General features: G+C 37.4%; 3 protein-coding genes across 6 annotated transcripts; 2 read left to right on the top strand and 1 right to left on the bottom strand.

Moving 5' to 3' along the window:
* Positions 1-1,024: 1,024 nt before the first annotated feature.
* On the bottom strand, positions 1,025-4,831 carry kazald3 (Kazal-type serine peptidase inhibitor domain 3). The gene is made up of 4 exons (XM_058785241.1): positions 4,156-4,831; positions 3,142-3,302; positions 1,964-2,111; positions 1,025-1,853 (listed from the first exon to the last, which is right to left on the bottom strand). The coding sequence occupies exons 1-4, from the start codon at positions 4,655-4,657 to the stop codon at positions 1,777-1,779; spliced, it is 888 nt and encodes a 295-aa protein (XP_058641224.1). The 5' UTR covers positions 4,658-4,831; the 3' UTR covers positions 1,025-1,776.
* Positions 4,832-7,090: 2,259 nt separating this feature from the next.
* LOC131545980 (DBH-like monooxygenase protein 2 homolog) lies at positions 7,091-15,017 on the top strand. 2 transcript variants are annotated; one of them, XM_058785232.1, is made up of 13 exons: positions 7,091-7,376; positions 9,959-10,105; positions 11,348-11,500; positions 11,792-11,875; positions 11,961-12,113; positions 12,985-13,087; positions 13,178-13,344; positions 13,425-13,513; positions 13,652-13,748; positions 13,908-13,967; positions 14,370-14,500; positions 14,588-14,696; positions 14,782-15,017. In XM_058785232.1, exons 1-13 carry the CDS (start codon positions 7,110-7,112, stop codon positions 14,920-14,922), a joined length of 1,701 nt encoding a protein of 566 aa, XP_058641215.1. In that variant the 5' UTR covers positions 7,091-7,109; the 3' UTR covers positions 14,923-15,017. The 2 variants fall into 2 exon arrangements, with proteins under 2 accessions (XP_058641215.1, XP_058641216.1); XM_058785233.1 differs by having other exon boundaries at positions 13,003-13,087.
* Positions 15,018-15,353: 336 nt separating this feature from the next.
* Positions 15,354-21,317, top strand: crybb2 (crystallin, beta B2). Of its 3 annotated transcripts, none has more exons than XM_058785073.1 (7): positions 15,354-15,473; positions 17,580-17,921; positions 18,127-18,214; positions 18,313-18,431; positions 19,338-19,470; positions 20,655-20,797; positions 20,938-21,317. In XM_058785073.1, the coding sequence occupies exons 3-7, from the start codon at positions 18,152-18,154 to the stop codon at positions 21,104-21,106; spliced, it is 627 nt and encodes a 208-aa protein (XP_058641056.1). In that variant the 5' UTR covers positions 15,354-15,473; positions 17,580-17,921; positions 18,127-18,151; the 3' UTR covers positions 21,107-21,317. The 3 variants fall into 3 exon arrangements, with proteins under 3 accessions (XP_058641056.1, XP_058641057.1, XP_058641058.1); XM_058785074.1 differs by having other exon boundaries at positions 15,439-15,490; XM_058785075.1 differs by lacking the exon at positions 15,354-15,473 and having other exon boundaries at positions 17,411-17,921.
* Positions 21,318-21,333: the final 16 nt, after the last annotated feature.

A 21,333-nucleotide genomic window follows, 5' to 3' on the forward strand; every position in this document is an offset into this window, starting at 1 on the left:
AGGCACCAGAGAACATCATGAGAGGGCAGAAGAGAGAATGGGGTTAAAAAGCTGCTATCCACGGCCGTTCTGTTAAATACAGGTCTCTGCTCCACTAAAAGGTTAAATTAGAGGGTTAAGAGATGCTTACTGTATATCAATAAGTAGCCTGATGGTGTTTGTTGTATTTTCATCAAAAGAAGTCCTACCTGTATGCACATGTACCAAAGAATAGGATCCCTGTTTTTTGTGTCCCAAGACAGGAGATCATAAAGATATATTAAAGCCAGCTGTGTGCTCAATTGCCTCACCCAGATCTGACACACACACACACACACACACACACACGCACTCAAAGGAAAGGCTGGTAAAAGAGGGATACCACATGTGGAAACATATATAAACTCAGCGGCTGATACACATTCTGCTTTGAGTAGAAACGGATGGATTGTGAAGAACCGAGTTTGCACAAAAGTCAAGCACAGACAGCAGCAAGTTCTCAAACAACAGTGGCCTTTCAGAAAAGATAAGGCTGTCAGTCTATGCATTTTAGTGGTGGGGATTTTTCAGTGGCTCTGTCTTACATCGCTATGCCAGCAAGTGAATGTCTTGAACTGATTCATTCAGGAATGAAAATTGCATACTTTTGAACAAGTAATTACTTTGCAACTGTTAAAACAATTCTATATAGCACAATTGTGTGTAGTATGAATGCTAGCTACATTTATCATGTTTCCGTTGTCATGTGACCTACCAGCATCAGTTGTGTCACTTCACTGCCATTCAAAAATCCTCTCCCGTAGCCTCATGAGATAGAAAGGTGTGAATGAATACTATGAATTCGGACATACTACTCTTTTCACAAACTGTATATAGTAGGGAACTATGCATGTTCCGATACAGCCTGTGACATTATGAATGAGTCATTGAATCATTCACTCAACAGATTCATAAAAATTCACTGATTCATTCAGGAAAGCCAATGTTGCTTGGAGATGCACAACAATAATTCCTCTGTGGCTTTGTTTTCAAACTATTTTCATTGACGGTGCAAAAACGGGCAATGTAACTATTGTTGTACCTAATGTATAAGTTACTGAATTTCAATTCTTTATTGAAATGTTGTATAAATGTTACACTTTTTATAAATACAATTACAGCTTCTGCGATTAACTATTTGTGAAAGGGACAATTATAGCATTCCATTTCAGTATATTCAAAATGTTATATTTGTAACACGTAAAAAAATAAGGTTTAGATCCAAAGTGAAAAGTGTTGTCGCACAAAAAAATTATTTTAATATAAAATTCTACTGATCAAAACTGCAATTATAATATGAAATTATCAACAAAAATAAAATAAAAAATAGATGTATTTTTTATGATTGTGCAGCTCACATTCAAATTTCACAGTTCTTCATGTTTTGTTATTCAACTTGTCACTCTGAAGAAGAGCAATGGTGAAACAAAAGAGACATTCAGCTCCAGTAGCTACTCTCTGTACTGAATTTCAGAGCTTCTAGCAGCTTCCAAACTACTCCACTCTCTCATTGTGTGTTTTTCATCCATTTTAGAGGCCTGTGCCATTGGGAATTTATTTAAGCTTCTTCCTCAACGTCTCCATGTTTGATTATCCAGATGTAGAAAAAGCTCTAGAGGGCAATGTTTTTTTATAGGCTTACTATTTTTTCTACGTCTTTTTTTTTTTTTGCTTGAGTGTCGTCTTGCCATGTCTCAAATTTATTGGCTAAAAGTAAAAGACATTGTTTGTCTTCTTGAGGGTGTTGGGATCTGAAGTTTAGTAATAATCCCTGTCCTGTAATTGGTCATAGCTCATTTCATTCAAGTTTTGTTCCAAATAGGTAGACATCTCATCTGGGTAAAAAAAAAAAAAAAAAAAGATTAGAAAACAGGTTATACTGTACATAAAGCTAATGGAACAGGAAATATTACTGTAGGACATTATCTCAGGGTATAATTTTTACCTGGTGGCAGGACTCCTAAAATTGCTGTGGCTGAGACGTGGCCAAGCTCATTTCGAGCAATGCACCTGTATGTGCCAGAATCCATCTGACTGGCCTCTTCAATCTGCAGCCAACTGGAAAGTTCATATTTCTGAGGGCCACCTCGTGACTACAGGAAAAACGGAGAAATGGAAAGACTGAGGTGGATCCTGACACACTTTTTCCTATCTACTAAACAACAAGATTCATATATAACTTTTGTAGGTCTTGACTAACTCATTAATGGAAACACCTGCAGTAAATCATTAGACATGAATATTCCTATAAAATTTGACTTTATACACATTTTCTGCATTTACTTTGTGGAAAAATCTGTATAATTGAGTGTAACGTATTTCAACTAGGTATCATTAGCCATAATAGGCAAAAATGAAAATGTATTCACTCGCAGGCCATCCAAGACGTAGATGAGTTTGTTTCTTCATCACAACAGGTTTGGAAAAAACTGTGTTATATCACTCAACAATGGATCCCCTGCAGTGAATGGGTGCCGTCAGAATGAGTCCAAACAGCTGATGAAAACATCACAATAATGCACAAGTAATCCATACGACTCCAGTCCATCACTTAACATTTTATAAGCTGCATGTTTGTAATAAAAAAAATCCATCATTTCCATAATTTAAAATTACTTTATGCATAATATTACTTTCTCCTGTGAAAAACACATCTCGTCTAAATCAGGAGAGAAATATGCAAAACAAATAAAATCCAACAAACAAAATCCAAAACAGTTCTAAACAAATATGTCAGTGGATTTTGATGTGGGAGGACAACAGAGGAAGAGGAAGTGTTATTATGGATTATGAACTTGTAATTTTACCAAGCAACAATTAAATGCCTTAAGGTTTTGTATCATACAAACACACAGCTTGTTGCTTTACAGCACATTAATTGATGGACTGGAGTCATGTGGATTATTTGTTGATTACTGTGATCTTTTTTGTTTTTTTTTCAGCTGCTTGAACTCTCATTCTGACGGCACCCATTCACAGCAAAGGATCCATTGATGTGCAAGTGATGTGATGCTAAATTTCTCCAAAATATGTTCTGATTAAGAATCAATCTCATCTACGTCCGTGAGGCCCTAATCAAGGTTATATATCGTTTTACAGTGTTTCTGTTTGGAAGTACTTTACCTGAACAGATATGTGGGGGTCATCACCAGGTAAAATGACCTCTTTTCCATCTTTCCTCCATTCCACTAGCGCCATGGGAAATGCAAACACTTCGCAGAGAAATGCTATACTGCTGCCAGTTACATTTACCAGATTATGCGGCGGCACCTTGATGATGGGGACTTACCAGAAATAGAGAGAGAGGGAAAGAAGTCATATCAGGGATCACATTCAGAAACCACTTCCTATGTCAGCCCAACTTAAAGAGCTGTTTTAAGATCATAAATCTCCTCTTTAAAGTCACTGGGAAAATTATAGGTGTCAGGTCCAAAATTCCCAAGTGCTGGCAGCCCAGAGAGAAAAACACTCTTGAGATAACACTTCAAATCACTTGTGAAAGAAAATAAGAAAGAGACAAACAAAATAAACAAACAAGTAAATAATGAAATAAAAATGCTTAGAGGGGGAAAAACGTTTGAGACATCTCTGATTATTAAAAACAAATAAATAAATATTTGTTTTGAGATAAATGTTTTTGTTTTGAGATATGTTCATTCCATGCATAAATAATACTAATAATAATAAATATTGTTTGGAAAAACACTTGAGATACTCCATGTGAATAAATAAATAAAATAAAGTTTGGGGGAAACATTTATGTTCTATTAATTAAAGAAAGAAAATAAATTGATATATAAATAAATACTGGTTAGGAAAATACTACTAAACCATGTCTATTCATGTATTAATGAAAGAATGACAAAAACTTAAATTCAATATCGTTAAATTTGTTTGGACAAAAACATTTTTAACATAATTCTACAGCAAATGAATGAATGAACAAATGCTGTTTAGAGGGGGAACACTTGAGACATCTCTCTGATTATTAAAATAAATAAATGTTTGTTTGTTTTTTAAAAACACCCTGGAGATATGTTTATTCCATATTAGATAAAAACATAGGCCTATCCATGTATTCGATAAACCTAAATAAACATATACTGGTTGGAAAAAGCTTGTTTGCATTGTTCATACCTGTTCTGCACGGCCCGTCGCTCACATTGAGTCCAGGATTAGAATAAGCCGCTTCTTTATATTTGCAGATATTCGTGTAAGTCTGTCCGTCTGAGCCACACAGAGGTTTCTGGGACAAACACGCACACTGAGCTTCTGGCTCCTCTGCGTCCGCTCCATCCGACCGGTCCAGTTTGCACTCCAGGTTCTCTCCGCACAGTCCATAATAGACGTTTCTCTGGCCGAGATCACAGCTCTGTCCCTCCAGGTTGGCGCACTGAGAGCAGCAGCCGCAGCTGTCCTGCACCAGCCCCGCTCTGCAGCCCAGCGGGAGCGGGCACAGCTCCGGCACACACTCCTCACACTCCTGCGTCCTGTTGCCCTCGGCAAACTCATCCGTGCCTTTGTAATAGTCAAAGGTGGCCAGGTCCTCGTCCATGTAGTCATCTTTGTAATTGGGGAAACCGTCTGCAGGTCTGATGCTCAGAACCAAAACGACAAACATAGCTATGTGCATTAACATCGTGAGAGCTTATGTCTCGTAGCCAGGCTATGCATGCAATAAATGCAACTTTTTCCAAAAAGCTGCGGCTTCATCCCCGACTGTCGTTCTGCGTGTCTCTACTGCTGCCTCTCAGCCTCTGAAACCATCTGTGGCTGAAAGAAAATAAACACAGATATCCTCCCCCACTCCCGCGAACTCACCGCTTCGTCCTATTATTGGATGCCAGAGGTGCAGGAAAAAAAAAAAAAAATCATGGTTTACGAAACGATACATTTCTAAAATAGTGTATTTACAGCGGGCGAATACTAACTACCACTATAACTCCTTACTCTTATTATTGGAAATAATCGCATTCGTGCGCATGTATATAAACGTAGTGTCGTCGGGTCACTGGTGTGGATGCTGACGTACAGTAGTTACTGTTATTTTATTGTTATTGTTCTTGGTGTGAACAGGCTTTAAGAGTGCCACCCAAGCTACTAGGTCCACACTTACTTTAATAGCTTTTTGGCTTTTTTACAGTGACTCCCTCTGTTAGTAGGCGTCTATAGTTAATTAATCAATAACACAAATTAAACAATACCAAAATGCATTTAAATATTATTATTTATTAAGTTGAACAAATTTGTCAATGCTACACACTCCTCATTTAGCCTATCTGTAATAGCAATAAGATGCTAAAATTGTTATTTCTAGTGATACTCTCATTAATGGATGACACTGTGGTGTAACAGGGAATTTGCATTACACTGAATGACAAAACCATGACCCTGAATGAATGACGAAACATCTACTTCAGCTTATATTGCAGGCAACCAAATGGCCACCTATTTCAAACAGTTCAAATTTGTCCAGTAAAGTTAATCGCAATTATTCACAACATCTACTTATTTTTCAAAAAAATCCAACAATAAAAGTGATTTTTTTTTTTTTTTAGCATTTCACTGAATGACGTGTTTTGTAACCTACCTTACCACCCCATGAAAAGGTGAAATTATGAAATATTTAAGAGCAATAAACTCACTTTTCTGCAGTACCACACAGTCTTCCAGGTGCCATTTGATGATATCACAGACTACCGAATGACTTTCAGTTTTTAATATGATTTCAGAATAACTTCTTATTCCTGTGACACTGAATGACCTCAGGCAAACTGCATTTTTGGGATAAAAGTCCCCTGGTTATTTAAATACTAAAAAAAAAAAAAAGATAAAAAACCTTATTTACCCCATATTTTGACATTTTATTGTCACAAAAGTTATTTGAAATATGAAAGTAGACAATTTACTTGTATTTAAGATGTTGTTTATGTATTTAAAATGACATTTGTAAATGTCATTTCTAATTTGATACTGATGTCTCATCTTTGACCCATGTATTATCCCTTACATAAACGATATAGATAAAAGCATAAAGAGCCATGATCTAGTGGAAAACTTTTATGACTTTTACGAATTTATGATTCACACACGCAACCAAGATCCATCAAAGATCAAGATCCCCCACCCACACACACACATACACACCCTTCATTATTCCTTAAAATAGAAATCTTTCTATTCCTTTAATTTCTTTTTCCTTTTATATTTGGTTTTCATGGTGTAAATGTGACCCTGGACCACAAAACCAGTCTTAAGTCGCTGGGGTATATTTGTAGCAATGGCAAAAAATACATTGTATGGGTCAAAATTATCTATTTTTCTTTTATGCCAAAAATCATTAGGATATTAAGTAAAGATCATGTTCCATGAAGATATTTAGTAAATTTCCTACTGTAAATATATCAAAACTTAATTTTTGATTAGTAATATGCATTGCTAAGAACTTCATTTGGACCATTTTAAGAGTGATTTTCTCAATATTTTGAATTAAAAAAATTTTTTTTGCACCCTCAGATTCCAAATTTTCAAATAGTTGTATCTCAACCAAATGTTGTCCTATCCTAACAAACCATACATCAATTTAAAGCTTATTTATTCAGCTTCAATTTCAAAAGTGACCCTTATGACTGTTTTTGTGGTCTACAGTCTCAAATCATTAACTCCAGTCCTGACCTCTGCTCCTTTGCTGTGAAGATACTGAAAGGGCAAAATATAATTATTTACTTTATCTTATGTAACATCATCAAGTAATCTATCTCTGTTATAGTCATAAATGTAGTAATTCTGTGTTTACTGTTCATTACAGCTCTAAAAATAAATATTTGTTTCATAAAGAGTGAAAAGTTTTTTTCATAATGAAAAGATGAAAAGTGTTTTAAAAAGTTGATTGTAATTTCTTCTTGTAGCCAATAATACTGTAACTTGTAATAATGTAACATGTGGAACCTGGTTCACCACACCAGAGTGAGAGGAGGAGAACAGACTCAGGTGAGGAGGGGTTACAGACAGCTTACAAAAAGGGCTGCAACATCCACTGCCTTCGCAAACAGTTTACAAAGAGACTGTTTGTCAGATCTTGAAAGGGAAACATGTTCGCATTATCCCTTTTCCTGCTCTTGCTTTCAGTCCAGTGTTCCTGGGCTCAGGAAGACCCTCTTCTGCCTTTCTTTGAACACCTGGACCCTGAGCACAAGGTGCAGCTGAAGTGGGGTTTTGATGAGGTCCAGGGTACCATCTTGTTCGAGCTCACGGTCAACACCAACGGCTGGGTCGGTTTTGGCTTCAGCCCCAAAGGAGGTATGACTGGAGCTGATGTTGTCATTGGAGGAGTTGGACCCGATGGCATTTACTTTACGGTAAAGACTGAGACTGATAACTGTCACAATGAACTTTATACATTTAAAAATGTATATTCTTTTGATATTTTGTTCTTTATGTTCTTGATTCTTAGTCATATTTCAAATTTTGGAATTGGGTTTCGTAGTCTTTCACATCATCAAGTTTGTCACATTTAGTTAATAGGGATGAAACGGTATTATCAATATCACAGTATTGCGATAGCATAACTGTCTTGATATCATCGTGGTCACATGACGATATGAAACGATAAATCTTCCAGGGCAAAAAAAGTGTAGTTTAAACCAAAAATTATATATCTATGAAATATTAATTTTCATTTATTTTACAGTAAAATTGTTTTACTATTACAGTCATATTCTAATTAGTTTGGCTTCCTAAAACACTAGTGTGAATATCATTTAGACTGAGACAGTATATCACAACTAAAAAGAGGGTTGAGCGCCCTTTAAAGTTCAGGTGCAAGTCAATTCACTGACTTCTTTCTAACGTAAATTTTCTCAGTTAAGAACATGGTTTGGAGCTCTTAATTTTGAACCCTCAAAGTGCATTAGATATAATAAATTAACTTTAAAAATTTACAATTTTTTTTTTTTTTTTACAAGTCTTCATTTGTCTTTTTTTTTTAAACAACGCAATAAATAGCGTATCGTGGACTTCATATCGAGATATTATCATATCGTGAAATTTTGATATCTTTACATCTCTATTAGTTAATTATCTACAGTATAAGTTACATTGTTATATTTGGGTTTAGTCTTTCACATCATAAAGATAGATTGATAACTGTCAATGAGTCACTTGCAGTTACAACTAATTTTATATTCGTCTGATGTTTTGTTCTGTACACTGTCCATAGATTCATTGTGTTTGTCACATTTAGTTAATTATCTACAGTATATAAATTGTTATATTGTTATATTTGGGTTTAGTGTTTCACATCATCAAGACTGAGGCTGAAAATGTCAGAAAGTCACTTACAGTGGAGTTACAGTGAGGAAAATAAGTATTTGAACACCCTGCTATTTTGCAAGTTCTCCCACTTAGAAATCATGGAGGGGTCTGAAATTGTCATCATAGGTGCATGTCCACTGTGAGAGACATTGCCATACAATCAGTAAGAATCCAACTACTAACATGGCCAAGACCAAAGAGCTGTCCAAAGACACTAGAGACGAAATTGTACACCTCCACAAGGCCTCAATGATCCTAAGAAAGGTGAGAAATCAGCCCAGAACTACACGGGAGGAGCTGGTCAATGACCTTAAAAGAGCTGGGACCACCGTTTCCAAGGTTACTGTTGGTAATACACTAAGACGTCATGGTTTGAAATCATGCATGGCACGGAAGGTTCCCCTGCTTAAACCAGCACATGTCCAGGCCCGACTTAAGTTTGCCAATGACCATTTGGATGATCCAGAGGAGTCATGGGAGAAAGTCATGTGGTCAGATGAGACCAAAATAGAACTTTTTGGTCATAATTCCACTAAACGTGTTTGGAGGAAGAAGAATGATGAGTACCATCCCAAGAACACCATCCCTACTGTGAAGCATGGGGTGGTAGCATCATCTTTGGGGTGTTTTTCTGCACATGGGACAGGGCGACTGCACTGTATTAAGGAGAGGATGACCGGGGCCATGTATTGCGAGATTTTGGGGAACAACCTCCTTCCCTCAGTTAGAGCATTGAAGATGGGTCGAGGCTGGGTCTTCCAACATGACAATGACCCGAAGCACACAGCCAGGATAACCAAGGAGTGGCTCTGTAAGAAGCATATCAAGGTTCTGGCGTGGCCGAGCCAGTCTCCAGACCTAAACCCAATAGAGAATCTTTGGAGGGAGCTCAAACTCCGTGTTTCTCAGCGACAGGCCAGAAACCTGACTGATCTAGAGAAGATCTGTGTGGAGGAGTGGGCCAAAATCCCTCCTGCAGTGTGTGCAAACCTGGTGAAAAACTACAGGAAACGTTTGACCTCTGTAATTGCAAACAAAGGCTACTGTACCAAATATTAACATTGATTTTCTCAGGTGTTCAAATACTTATTTGCAGCTGTATCATACAAATAAATAGTTAAAAAATCATACATTGTGATTTCTGGATTTTTTTTTTAAGATTATGTCTCTCACAGTGGACATGCACCTACGATGACAATTTCAGACCCCTCCATGATTTCTAAGTGGGAGAACTTGCAAAATAGCAGGGTGTTCAAATACTTATTTTCCTCACTGTACATGCTCTATACATATAATTTTATATTTTTTATATTTAATTGTTTTTCTGGATTCATACTGACATGCATTTCATATGTAGTTCATTAATTATGAACTACATATTTCATTTCTCAGTGGCTGTAAGCTGGGATATTTAATAATAATAATAATAATTCAACGAGAGGTTCTAAACTATGCAGATGCTGGTAACATTAATCTGATATTAATGTAAGATCTCGAGAGTCAAAGTGTTAAACTGATAGCCCAGATTGGAAACTGCAACTACAATTGTAACTACAGCATCATAAAAACACCTGTTGCTATGCATGCATACATGCTACATTTCTCTTTTCTGTTTTTCCGTGTTCAGGACCGTCATGCTGGGGGGAATTCAGTACCTGTGGTTGACCAGCAACAGAACTACAAACTCCTGTCTCTGACTGAGTCCGATGGGAAAACAGTCATGAAGTTTCAGAGGTCCATCGATTCCTGTGATAAAGATGATCTACCCATCACTGTGAGCCTGTTTAACCATTTTTCTTTTAATTATTCTTCACAAAGGAAAAGTAATTCAACACCAGCATGTAACCCTCCCCTTTCATTGTTTGTTTGATGTACTCTGCAGTTTTATTAAAAAAACAATGACAGTGGAACTATGACATTTAGGCAAGGGCCGGTATGAGATTTTGACATATGACATATGAAACGTATTTGCTAATAATAATATCAAATGCTGTAAAACTGATTATTGTTATTTTAGTGTTTATGCACAAATAGCATGAAACGTTTTTTATTTAAATTAGATTATATAATTTTGAAATTTTAAGCAAAAACAGAAAGAAAGAAAAACTTTTTCATAACTTTGTAAAATCTTTTTTCATTTAGCTTTGTAAAATTATGCTCCGTAAATCATACGTGCACAAAACAGAAACATCAGACAGGCTAAATGAGAACGCAAATTTACTCTCTGCCAGTGGGTGGCGCTTATGGAACAATCAGAGCCATTGAGAAACACACAGGTTTGTACACTATAAAAAATGCTGGGTTAAATACAACCCGGTGTTGGGTAAATATTGGGCAGAACACATTCTGGGTTGTTTTCAACCAACCAGTAACCCAACCGCTGGGTCTAAAGAACCCAATCACTGCTGGGTTCATCCATATTTTACCCAGCGATGGGTTTTAACCCAGCATTTTTTAGAGTGTAGTGCAAACAGTTTTACCGTTTACTGAACGTTGTTATTCTATGTAGCCTACATATGTACATATCTATGGTCAGTTCCCTTCAGACATTCATATAAATAGTATTTTCTTCCAGTATTTTGCTCATAGTGAACAGAGCTGCTCTGCCTGCTACAGTATTCTCTCATCTTTGCGTCCATCTCTTTAAAAAATGTTATTGGTTTTTGAAAGCATGATATAGCCTACCATGAAACCGGTAATCAGCCCATGTCTAATGGCATTGCAAAACAAAACCAGCAATGTAAAAGAATCCACACAATGATCAGGGCATTTCTAAGAACTCCTCTCTCGTAACAAACTGTTGACCTGGTTTGTCAAGGAGCTCTCAGCTGCACTTCAGAAACACTCCTTAAAATGAAAACAAGGACTGTCTTTTAAAACTGAAATTCTAGATCAGAAATAGCTAAAATAATAATAATAATAATTTCAATGGCATTTAGCTGCAGTGTGCATGTTGCAAAGAGCTTCTCATTTCATGTAAATGATCAAGTAAAAGTGATTTTTATTGCATGATCAGGATCTCCCCATGAAGCTGATCTATGCGTACGGAGAGACTGATGATATCACGTACCACAGTAACCAAAGAGGCACGAAGGTCTTGAACCTGTTGAAGTACATGCCTGATGTCAAACCTCCAAACAGCAGCTTTTTTGACATAACTATGGTCAATGTAAGAAAGATTTTTACTTTGTTGTTTTGCTGTTCTGTCTGTAAAACCAGTTTTTGTTCCTGACATTTCATGAGCAACATTTAAAACTTGGATTTTAATATATTTTAAAATGTAATTTATTCCTGTGAATTAAAGCTGAATTTTCAGCAGCCATTTTTCCAGTCTCAGTGTCACTTACTGACTTCATAGCCTACTTTTAGTAGTTTACAACGATTATGTTAATTGTTTACCTCAGTTATGGAAAGAAAACCGTTTCGAAACCTTTGTTGCTTACATTTACAATCATTTCAGTTCACTGTACCAGCCAAGCAAACCCACTATCACTGCAAGGTCTTGAAAGCCCCGGCGTTTGATCTCAAACAGCATATTTATCGCGTGAGTTTATGAACTTAACACACACATTATCTATCCAACGATCTGTCAGTCATCTTCATCTCTGACTTACTTCCATTAATTTCAGATTGAGCCAGTGATCGAAAACCATGACCTTCTGCATCATCTGCTGCTGTACCGCTGCCCTGCGACTGTGACAGAGCCGACTGAGGCGGAGTGTTATACTGGAGCGGATGCACAGTGTATGGAGGTCGTGGCTGTGTGGGGAGTTGGCGGAGGGGTTAGTCTCACCTTTGACAGGGGTTTAAATCATTTTCATGCAAGAAATAACCAAATTTAAAGGTGCACTAAGCAATTTTGGGAAAACGCTTTTGACCACAGTGTCGGACCGTGTCCCTATACACACTTGCAGCCAATCAACAGTAAGGGGCGTGTCCCAACGCACACGTGCAGCCAATCAGCAGTAAGGGGTGTGTCTTATTATGATCGAGAGAAGAGAGCACTCAATTTGAGTGCACAGGACAGATATTAGCAGATTGATTATAGATGGAGAAATGGATGATAAAAAAAGAGGAAAATACCGGAGGAACAAAACATTAAAAATAAGGGTTACCATCATGCAAGAGGTAGGACCAGCGTAAATATCAGAGCAGCTTTCCAAGGGTGGAGAGAACTCAAGGAGAGGGAAGGGCTCGAGTCAGATGCTGAGGTTGAATGTTTGTTCTTGATAGGCGAGTAATGTTGATTTAGCTTTGTTTCACACAATTTATCTGTGTTTGCTTGTGTGTCATCTTCGCTTGCTTCCGCGATTGTCATTATGCCATATGTGTGGGGTGGAGATATTAAAATAGGGGCGAGGTCCTGTTGGGGTATGGGCGTGTTTATTTTGGTGCTTTCAAATACCAACATCGTTTGTCAAAAATCGCTTAGTGCACCTTTAATAAGTCAAGAAAACGTTAACCGCTGTGACCACATTGTTAAAATTAAGAATCGGATCAGTTTGATTCTTAAGTGAATCATTCAGAGCGGTTTTCTGAACTGATTCACTAAAAGAGCATGATTCACTTTCAGCTTTTGGGCCTATAAATAGTATTTATATGTATAACTTTCAAATTACTGATTAGCTTTTTAATTAAATTATATTTTTTAAGGCTTTTGAATTTCCTGAGGTGGCAGGACTTCCAATTGGAGGAAATGTTGGAGATTTTTTCTACAGGCTTGAAGTGCATTACAACAACCCCAATAAAAGTGCAGGTCAGTCAGTCGTTTACAATGGGAAATACCACACTTTGATGAATATTTCAGATTTTGATTTGATAAAACAATTCTTTCGACTCTGCACAGGTCGAGTTGATAGCTCAGGTCTGCGATTCTACCACACATCTGAGCTCCGTCAGCACGATGCAGCTGTTCTGATGACAGGGCTTGCAGTGGGCCCTGGGTATGCCATCCCACCCGTAGCCAAATCCTTCCTCACGTACGGCATGTGTGACACTGCTAATATTCCAAAGGTTTGTATGTACAGTATGTTTATCTACTCACATTCTCACAATCAGATTCAGCACGATCAGTTGTGTTCTATGCTCGACAGGTTCTGGAGAAGCCAAATGATCTTCAGGTGTTCTCTGCGATGATGCACACACACTTGGCTGGGCGGAAAGTGCGTGTCGGACACTTCAGGTAGAAGTTTTTGACCAATGACTGACCTAAAGAAATAGATCACTTAATATAACCTGTGTGCATTTCTTTCTTCTGTGGTTCATAACGTAAAGCTACTGCAATGAATTCCTTGTTTATGTAAATTCTTATTCTCTTCAGAGGGGGAGAACAGATCGATATTCTAGTTGCGGATGAAAACTATGATTTTGAATATCAGGAAGTGACAAACTTTGGTAAAACTAAGACAATGAAGCTGGTAAGTGCTGTTAAGTTTAAAGGGATTTCAAGCATAAATATCAAATATGTGCACTGCACAATACAAAATGACACATTTACAGTATATACTGTAATAGTCTATATTTCAGTATATAATTATTGGAATTAAGTTAAATAAAGAAACTTTTCGGTCTTTCAGGATGACAAATTGCTGGTGGAGTGCACCTATAATACTGAAAACCGAGACACACTCACATGGGTTAGTACATTTACATAGAGGCTCATATTGTTTTTTCATTTAATGGCATGTGTCTTCAAATTTCACTGATTCTCATTATTAAAAGTGGTCAGAGCCTGGTGGGTGCAAGTATGTTTTCATATGTTCTTGATATGTGTATGAGTGCTGCCTTTTTCAAGATTACATTACATTTACATAGTATTTACATTATAAAATACATTACTGATGTATTTTATGTTGTAGAATAAAATGTGAAAATAACTTCAGCCAGACCTTATTTCAGGCATTGAATCAAAAATCCATTCAAAATTGACTTCAGAACCAGAACCGAAATACATAATTCATATAGCGCTCTATTTATCTACACATTAAAATGGAAAAGAAAGATTATGGATGTGTAAAACTCCCTTTTTCTGCCCACAGGGGGGGTTCCCAACTACAGATGAGATGTGTTTGGCCTTCCTCTTCTACTATCCAGCTATGAATCTGAGCAGCTGTACGAGCTTCCCTGATTTAAAGTCTTTACAATCTGCGATGGGAGCAACAGATTTAAAGTAATCTAATTGAAAACCCTTATTTTTAATACATTTAGCTCTTTAATGCCCTAATGATAACGTGTCTTTTATTTGATCATTTTGCAGTTCTTGGCTCGATATAATGTTCACAAAGACTTGGAATGACGAGACTATCAATGAATACCAACAAACACTGAAGAGTATCGACCAGTTCATCTCAATTGTGAACTCAGTTGTAAGTGTCCACTCCTGCACAATATCTGCTTCTGTTCTGACCACAGCTGCATTTACCTGACATACTTTTCCATTTGTATTTTCAGAACAACGCATCTTCTTATAAAGGGACACTTCCTGATCTCAAAGTCATCCCGCCTGCACCCTGCATAAGTGGCTGTGTGACCAGAAGTCTTGCTGTGCTATCGCTGCTCACATGTTTGGCAGTACAATGGGCTTCCTTTTGAAACACTAATGCAAAATAGCACTGATGTAACTGGTCTGAATCATTAATAGAGCAAAAACTCCTGGCTCACAGGGACTGAAAATTGAGCAAGCTATATGTAACTTCTTCCCTTTTTTTTTTTTTTTAATAAATCATTAAATGGAAATGGTATTTACACTTTACTTTCATTGCGTTATTTGTCTTTTATACATTCTACAATATGAAAACTTTTAAATATAGGTGGCTGTATATGTCTTTGACTTTAAAATGAAATGTTTGTAGTCATAAAACCCGGAAATGATACCTTATTGACCCGAATATAAGACGATGTTTTTTCCTTGGAAATACATCTGAAAAAACGCGTTCGTCTTATATTCAGGGTCTAGACTTTGACATGTCAATAATACACCCACAACAATAGGTGGCGCCAAAAAAAGCATAAAACGAGTGTGCCATGAAATATGTAATGTAATGTGAGTTGTAAAGATCGCGAATGAAAACAAATGAAAAAGAAAAGCTTACAGCAGCATGATCGTGACTGTCATGTTAGCCTGATGGGACCAAACTTCCTCTGTAAGTGATTTTAAAACGTAAGACAGTACCCAGATTGAAGACTACAATAAGATTTCACGTCTACTGATAATAACATTTTGGTAGGCTACTATGAGTTGGATAGCCTAATTGTTATATAATTCAGATGGGCTACCTGTTATTTCAATGGTATATCAAAATTTTCCAATGTCATTGTTGATACATTTGACCAGTATTTACCATACTTTCAAAACAAAAATTAGAATTGGAAAAATATGCAATATGAAAATAATTTAAGAATAAATGTGTTTTACAGAGAGAAAAAAAAAAAAAAACAAGATTTGGTTTTCAAAAAGCCTTTTTCCAACAGGTACATCTGGAAAAAGGGGGGTCGTCTTATAATCAGGGTCGTCTTATATTCGGGACAATTTATTTTATTGTTTATTTTTATTACAATACGGTAATTACCATTTTTGAGCCATGATATTCTCGCATTTTATTTATATTTATTATTTATTTTTCTTTTACTTATTTATTATTTTTAATATTAGGAGTTCTCATTTGAGGTTTTAGATTTATTAGTAAAATAATGTCTGGAAAAAAACACATTTTGTTCTACAACATAGATTACACAGTCATAGCAAAAGGTCAATTTTGAAACATTTGAAATAAAAATGGTTCCAAAACAGGGGAGACTGGGGTTAGTTGTCACAGAAAACATTTCTCAGGGTACATTTATTTTTGAAGGCTAATTTCTGTATAGTGTTGTGGAATGTTACCTTATTTTTGGTATTTAAATGTCTTTTGCTCCACATATTTAGCCAAAATATATTAATTATTATAGTAGGAAAAACACTCTTAAACATGTCTACTCCATTTATCAAAGAAGGAAATAGACAAAAACTGATAATAAATAAATAAGCAGTGGTAAGAAAAGAAAAAGTCAATGTTTCTATACATATTTAGCCATTGTACTGAACATAATGCACTGCTTGAAAAGGACCTTGGTCATCTTGGCGATCTGTTACAATTGATGGCACCGTTAGATCCTGAGTGGCCTATAAACGATTTCAGGGTGGGCAACTTTGGCCCTCAAGGTTCACGGTCCTGCAGAGTTCAGCTCCAACTCTAATCAAACACATCTGAAAAATCAAACCAAAGTCTTCAGAATTACAGGCAGGTGCATTTGATTAAGGGGTTGGAGCTAAATTGTGCCACACAGTGGATCTCAAGGGCCAAATACTGATTCCATCCAAAGTATTGAAACTATATTGAATATTTTCACTGTTATTGCAGCTCAGGTAAAAAGATAGGCTACTATTCAATGCACACAGGTCTTTGGTGACTACGGTCTTTTATAAAATGTCTAAAGAACATTGTTCAAATATGTTAAATAAATAAAACTGCTAAGACCTGCAGTTACAACTGCTTGATGGTCCAAGATTTAGTGTAAGCACATGGATCTCAAAATGTTTGACTCCAAAGCCTACAATTGTCTACAAAAACATTCAAAAGCCCCCATTCTTAAAACTACTTTAATTTATGGGAACTCCTAGTTTGTGTGTTAAAAAGTAACCAAATTAATTATAATTAAAATGATCACATTTCAGGATTCCAGGAGCTGAATGTGTTCATGTGTTCCCCTTGGAGGTTCGCTAAGCCCCCAGTTGAGAGCCACTTCCTTTACAATGAAGGCCCGTATAAGCATTGTTGACTGGGATATCATATCCTCTAAGTCTACTTCTCTTTTTAAGCCACATTAAAAAACCTGTCAAAATAGATTTGCATTAATCAGTCTTTTTTTATTTATTCACACCTACTTATATTGTATTTTCTCTTTAATGTTTAAGTCCTCTTAATGGCTTAACTATATAACTTCATGGCAATATTTTTATTTAATTTGTTGTTGTTGGGTTTTTTTTTTTTTTTGGTTTAGAAACATTTGTTTATAAGTCATGCAATGCCTGTGATAACAGCAAGGTGACCCTCCAAGCCAGAATGTTCCTCAAACAATACATCATTGATGAAAAACATAATTAATATTGATTATGATTATGGAACACATGTGACAACGTAAGATGTTTCCGAAATCTCATTGGATTCAGAATAATTGTGAATAGCAAAGATGCATCAGCCTCTCTCTTTCAGCTCCACATCCAGAGTTGGTCACTCTTGTTGGAGGTCCTGGACTCTTGGCACAGGTTGTGCTGAATCATGGGATATGGAACAAAGCGTGGCTGGGCGAAAACTGACAACTAATGAAATAACTTTGTGGGGTATCAAAAGAAAAGGGAGGGGAGGATGGCCAGGGTGAGGATGTTTGGCTGGTACTTCTTCAGCCCTCCCAGTGCCAGCTGGTCAGCCTATTAGGACCTGAATATGAGCGTGTTCTGGACAGAGACATGTTTTGGCAGTGTTTCCGCCCCTGAGCTTGCGGTATATATTGAGCCGCTCATGCCACCCCACAGCGACTGGCACATCCCGGAGCTGGTAAGACATGCATATTATTGCTTTTTTATTGTTTTTATCGTTCGTGTTATTTTCATATATTTTAGCTACTAAATATGAAATATAACAACTCAACCTTGTCAGTCATGCACTCTTATGCTTTTGCAATATTTAAATATCTACACAATTGACACTAACAATTATTGTTTGCTCCCTATTTTATTCCTAATGTTATCTCTGAACAAAGCTCATCACACCCATCCTGGTTCATTATGGCAACTGATCACCAGAACCCTGCAACCAAGCAAAAACAACCAGTTGCCAGTAACTTCAAGGTACAAACACGTTCCCAGAGTATGTGTGGTGTGTGTAACTTATCTGTTACTCCTGCTTATCTTCCTTTATATTTTCTCTCCCGTCTTTTGTTCCATAGTTGGTCATCTACGAACAGGAAAACTTTCAAGGCCGCTGTCATGAGCTGACTGGGCCCTGTAACAACATCCAGGAGGCGGACGTGGCGAAAGTGGGCTCAATACTGGTGCTGTGTGGACCGTGAGTTTGTGTGTGAGAGAAAATAGCACGCTTGTGGGAATAATATTGCATTACATTCAATAAACAGTAAGTTAATATTGAATAACGTTCGTTTCAAACATAAATTATTTCATTTGTACGGATATTGCATTCCTCTGCCAAGTGAGTGGACCGGAGTGACAGCTCAAACATTCCAGCCCGGGTTTTACATTCCACTACAGAAACGCGTAATGGACTGTGAGAAAACATTAATATTTTCCCGCGAATTTGGGCTAATTGTGCATTAATTATATATTATAATACAATTTATATTCTACCACCAATGATAAAACTCTAGTTGATGAGGTAGTGAGGGGGTTTTGTGAGGGAGTGGCACTGGCTACTCTCTCCAGGGTTGCTAGTAAATACAGAAAAAGTATTATATGTCATCTATAGAAGCATTTTCCATCAATTCCTAACTTTTTTAAATCTGTAATATCTTGAAATGTTTATTTTAGATTATAAACTGTAAAAGCTATATTTTCAAATAGTTCAAAAATAAGGATTGCCTCCCCACCAAAGCATTTTGTTCACTAGTTGTCAAGTCTTAAGGTAAGATGATTACTACTAAACAATGATTTTATATGCATCATTGTGACTATAAAATATATTTTAGGTATGTGAGCATATATTTTATTAGCCAATTCGATTGTTACACAGATCTGGCAACCCTGTTTCAGACACAGTGAAACAACTCCACAACACTCACATACTCTTTTCTGGAAATCTGTCAACACAGATAAGTGGACTGATACAAACAGTGAAATGTACCAGTTCTGCTGGACTGTTATATCAGTATTCTTGGTCTGATCAGACTGGAGAATTATTATGTAAAGAAAATGAATGAGCAAGAAAGTATGACAAAGACTTGTCCGCCTTTTGTTCCAGGTGGGTGGGATATGAGCAGCCCGGCTGTAAGGGGGAACAGTATGTGTTTGAGAAGGGTGAGTATCCTCGCTGGGACGCCTGGACCAACAGCAGACGCAGTGACTGCATCGTCGCCTTCCGCCCCATCAAAGTGGTAACTAACAGCTATATAAAATTGTCTAATAGAATCAGAATGAGCTTTATTGCCAGGTATGTTTACACGTACGAGGAATTTGTTGAATGACTCCACTGTCATTACAGTGCTGTCTGTAATGGTGAGTGGGGGGAGTGCAAGGGGGTTTCTCCTGAAGTCCACGATCATCTCCAATGTTTTGAGCGTGTTGAGCTCCAGATTTTTAAGACTGCACCAGACAGCCAGCTCTCCTGAATGAGGCCGATAAGTGTGGTGTCGTCTGCAAACTTCAGGAGCTTGACAGAGGGGTCTTTAGAAGCGCAGTCGTTCGTGTAGAGGGAGAAGAGCAGTGGGGAGAGAACACATCCCTGGGGGGCGCCAGTACTGATTTTCCCAGCCTCACTAGCTGCTGCCTGTCTGTCAGGAAGCTGGTGATCCACTGACAGACGGAGGTGGGCACGGAGAGCTGAGTTAGTTTGGGCAGGAGGAGGTTTGGTATGATAGTGTTAAAAGCCGAGCTGAAGTCCACAAACAGGATCCTCACATAAGTCCCTGGTCTGTCTAGATGTTGCAGAACATAATGCAGTCCCATGTTGACTGCATCATCCACAGACCTGTTTGCTCTGTAGGCAAACTGAATAGGATCCAGCAAAAGTCTAATAATGTCCTTCAGGTGGGCCAGCACCAGTTTTTCAAATTACTTTATGACCACAGACATTAGAGCTACAGGCCTGTAGTCATTTAGTCCTGTAATTTTGGGTTTCTTTGGGATGGGGATGATGGTGGAGCGTTTGAAGCATGAAGGGACTTCGCACAGCTCCAGTGATCTGTTGAAGATCTGTGAGAAGATGGGGGCCAGCTGGTCAGCACAGGATTTCAGACAAACTGGTGTAACACAATCTGGGCCTGGTGCTTTAATATATACACTACCAGTCAAAAGTTTGGATTCATACTTAATTATGACTATTTTACATATATGAAAATAATAGTATGGTCATCATCAAACGTATAAAATTGAATTATGGAAATTATATAGTGACAAAAGAAAACTAAGTAATGATTTAGCTTCTTCAATGTCCTCTGGACATTCTCTTAGCATCATATCATAAAACGTTTGAATCAAGTGTGTCCAAATGTGTATATTAATTAATTTGTCCCAAAGGGGTCTTTTAATATTTTCTTCTACACTTTTTATGTCCTTACAGGACAGCCAGGAACACAAGATCGTACTCTATGAGAACCCAAGCTTCGCTGGGAAGAAGATTGAGATCATAGATGATGATGTTCCCAGCTTCCACGCTCATGGATACCATGAGAAAGTCTCTTCAGTTCGTGTGCAGAGTGGCACGTAAGCAAAACCTCAAAAAGCACTGACATGAGTACAGTGAACTCACATTTCAGACAATTTCTTACACTTTCCAGGCTGATCTTCAAATGTTCTCCTGTACAGTAATTGTTTTAGTTCATTTCTTGTTATCTCGGTTCCAGCTGGGTGGGCTATCAGTACCCAGGATACAGAGGCTACCAGTACTTGTTTGAGAAAGGAGAGTTTAAGGAGTGTTCTGAGTTTGGGGCCGCGATGCCTCAGATCCAGTCCGTGAGGCGCATCCGTGACATGCAGTATCACCCAAGAGGGGCCTTCCAACCCTCCACCTAAGTTCCCAGCACTTCTCCTCAAACCCTAAAGCTTCTGAGACGCCCCATCCTTTCCTTACTCTTCACCTCTGAATGCTTATCTTTGACTCTTTCAGTTGTGTCAGTGATTCCATTTGCTACTGCTGAGAAATAAATAAGTGATTTTGCGTTATGAATGTTTCTGAGCTTTTATTTGGGCATTCACTGTTGGACTTTTTAGAAATCTATAGCTGATTAAGTCTATCAATT

This window comes from Onychostoma macrolepis, chromosome 08, assembly GCF_012432095.1.
Source record: "Onychostoma macrolepis isolate SWU-2019 chromosome 08, ASM1243209v1, whole genome shotgun sequence".
Classification (NCBI taxonomy): Eukaryota; Metazoa; Chordata; class Actinopteri; order Cypriniformes; family Cyprinidae; genus Onychostoma; species Onychostoma macrolepis.

Bases quoted from the DNA above. Each gene is read 5' to 3' on its own strand.
- crybb2 (XM_058785073.1), top strand. From the start codon at position 18,152: ATGGCAACTGATCACCAGAACCCTGCAACCAAGCAAAAACAACCAGTT. The intron at 18,215-18,312 runs GTACAAACACGT...TTTGTTCCATAG, and splicing joins CAGTTGCCAGTAACTTCAAG to TTGGTCATCTACGAACAGGA. The intron at 18,432-19,337 runs GTGAGTTTGTGT...CTTTTGTTCCAG, and splicing joins ATACTGGTGCTGTGTGGACC to GTGGGTGGGATATGAGCAGC.
- LOC131545980 (XM_058785232.1), top strand. From the start codon at position 7,110: ATGTTCGCATTATCCCTTTTCCTGCTCTTGCTTTCAGTCCAGTGTTCC. The intron at 11,501-11,791 runs GTAAGAAAGATT...CAATCATTTCAG, and splicing joins TTGACATAACTATGGTCAAT to TTCACTGTACCAGCCAAGCA. The intron at 12,114-12,984 runs GTTAGTCTCACC...ATATTTTTTAAG, and splicing joins TGTGGGGAGTTGGCGGAGGG to GCTTTTGAATTTCCTGAGGT.
- kazald3 (XM_058785241.1), bottom strand. From the start codon at position 4,657: ATGTTAATGCACATAGCTATGTTTGTCGTTTTGGTTCTGAGCATCAGA. The intron at 3,303-4,155 runs GTATGAACAATG...ATTTCTGGTAAG, and splicing joins CGACGGGCCGTGCAGAACAG to TCCCCATCATCAAGGTGCCG. The intron at 2,112-3,141 runs GTAAAGTACTTC...TTTTTCCTGTAG, and splicing joins ACCCCCACATATCTGTTCAG to TCACGAGGTGGCCCTCAGAA.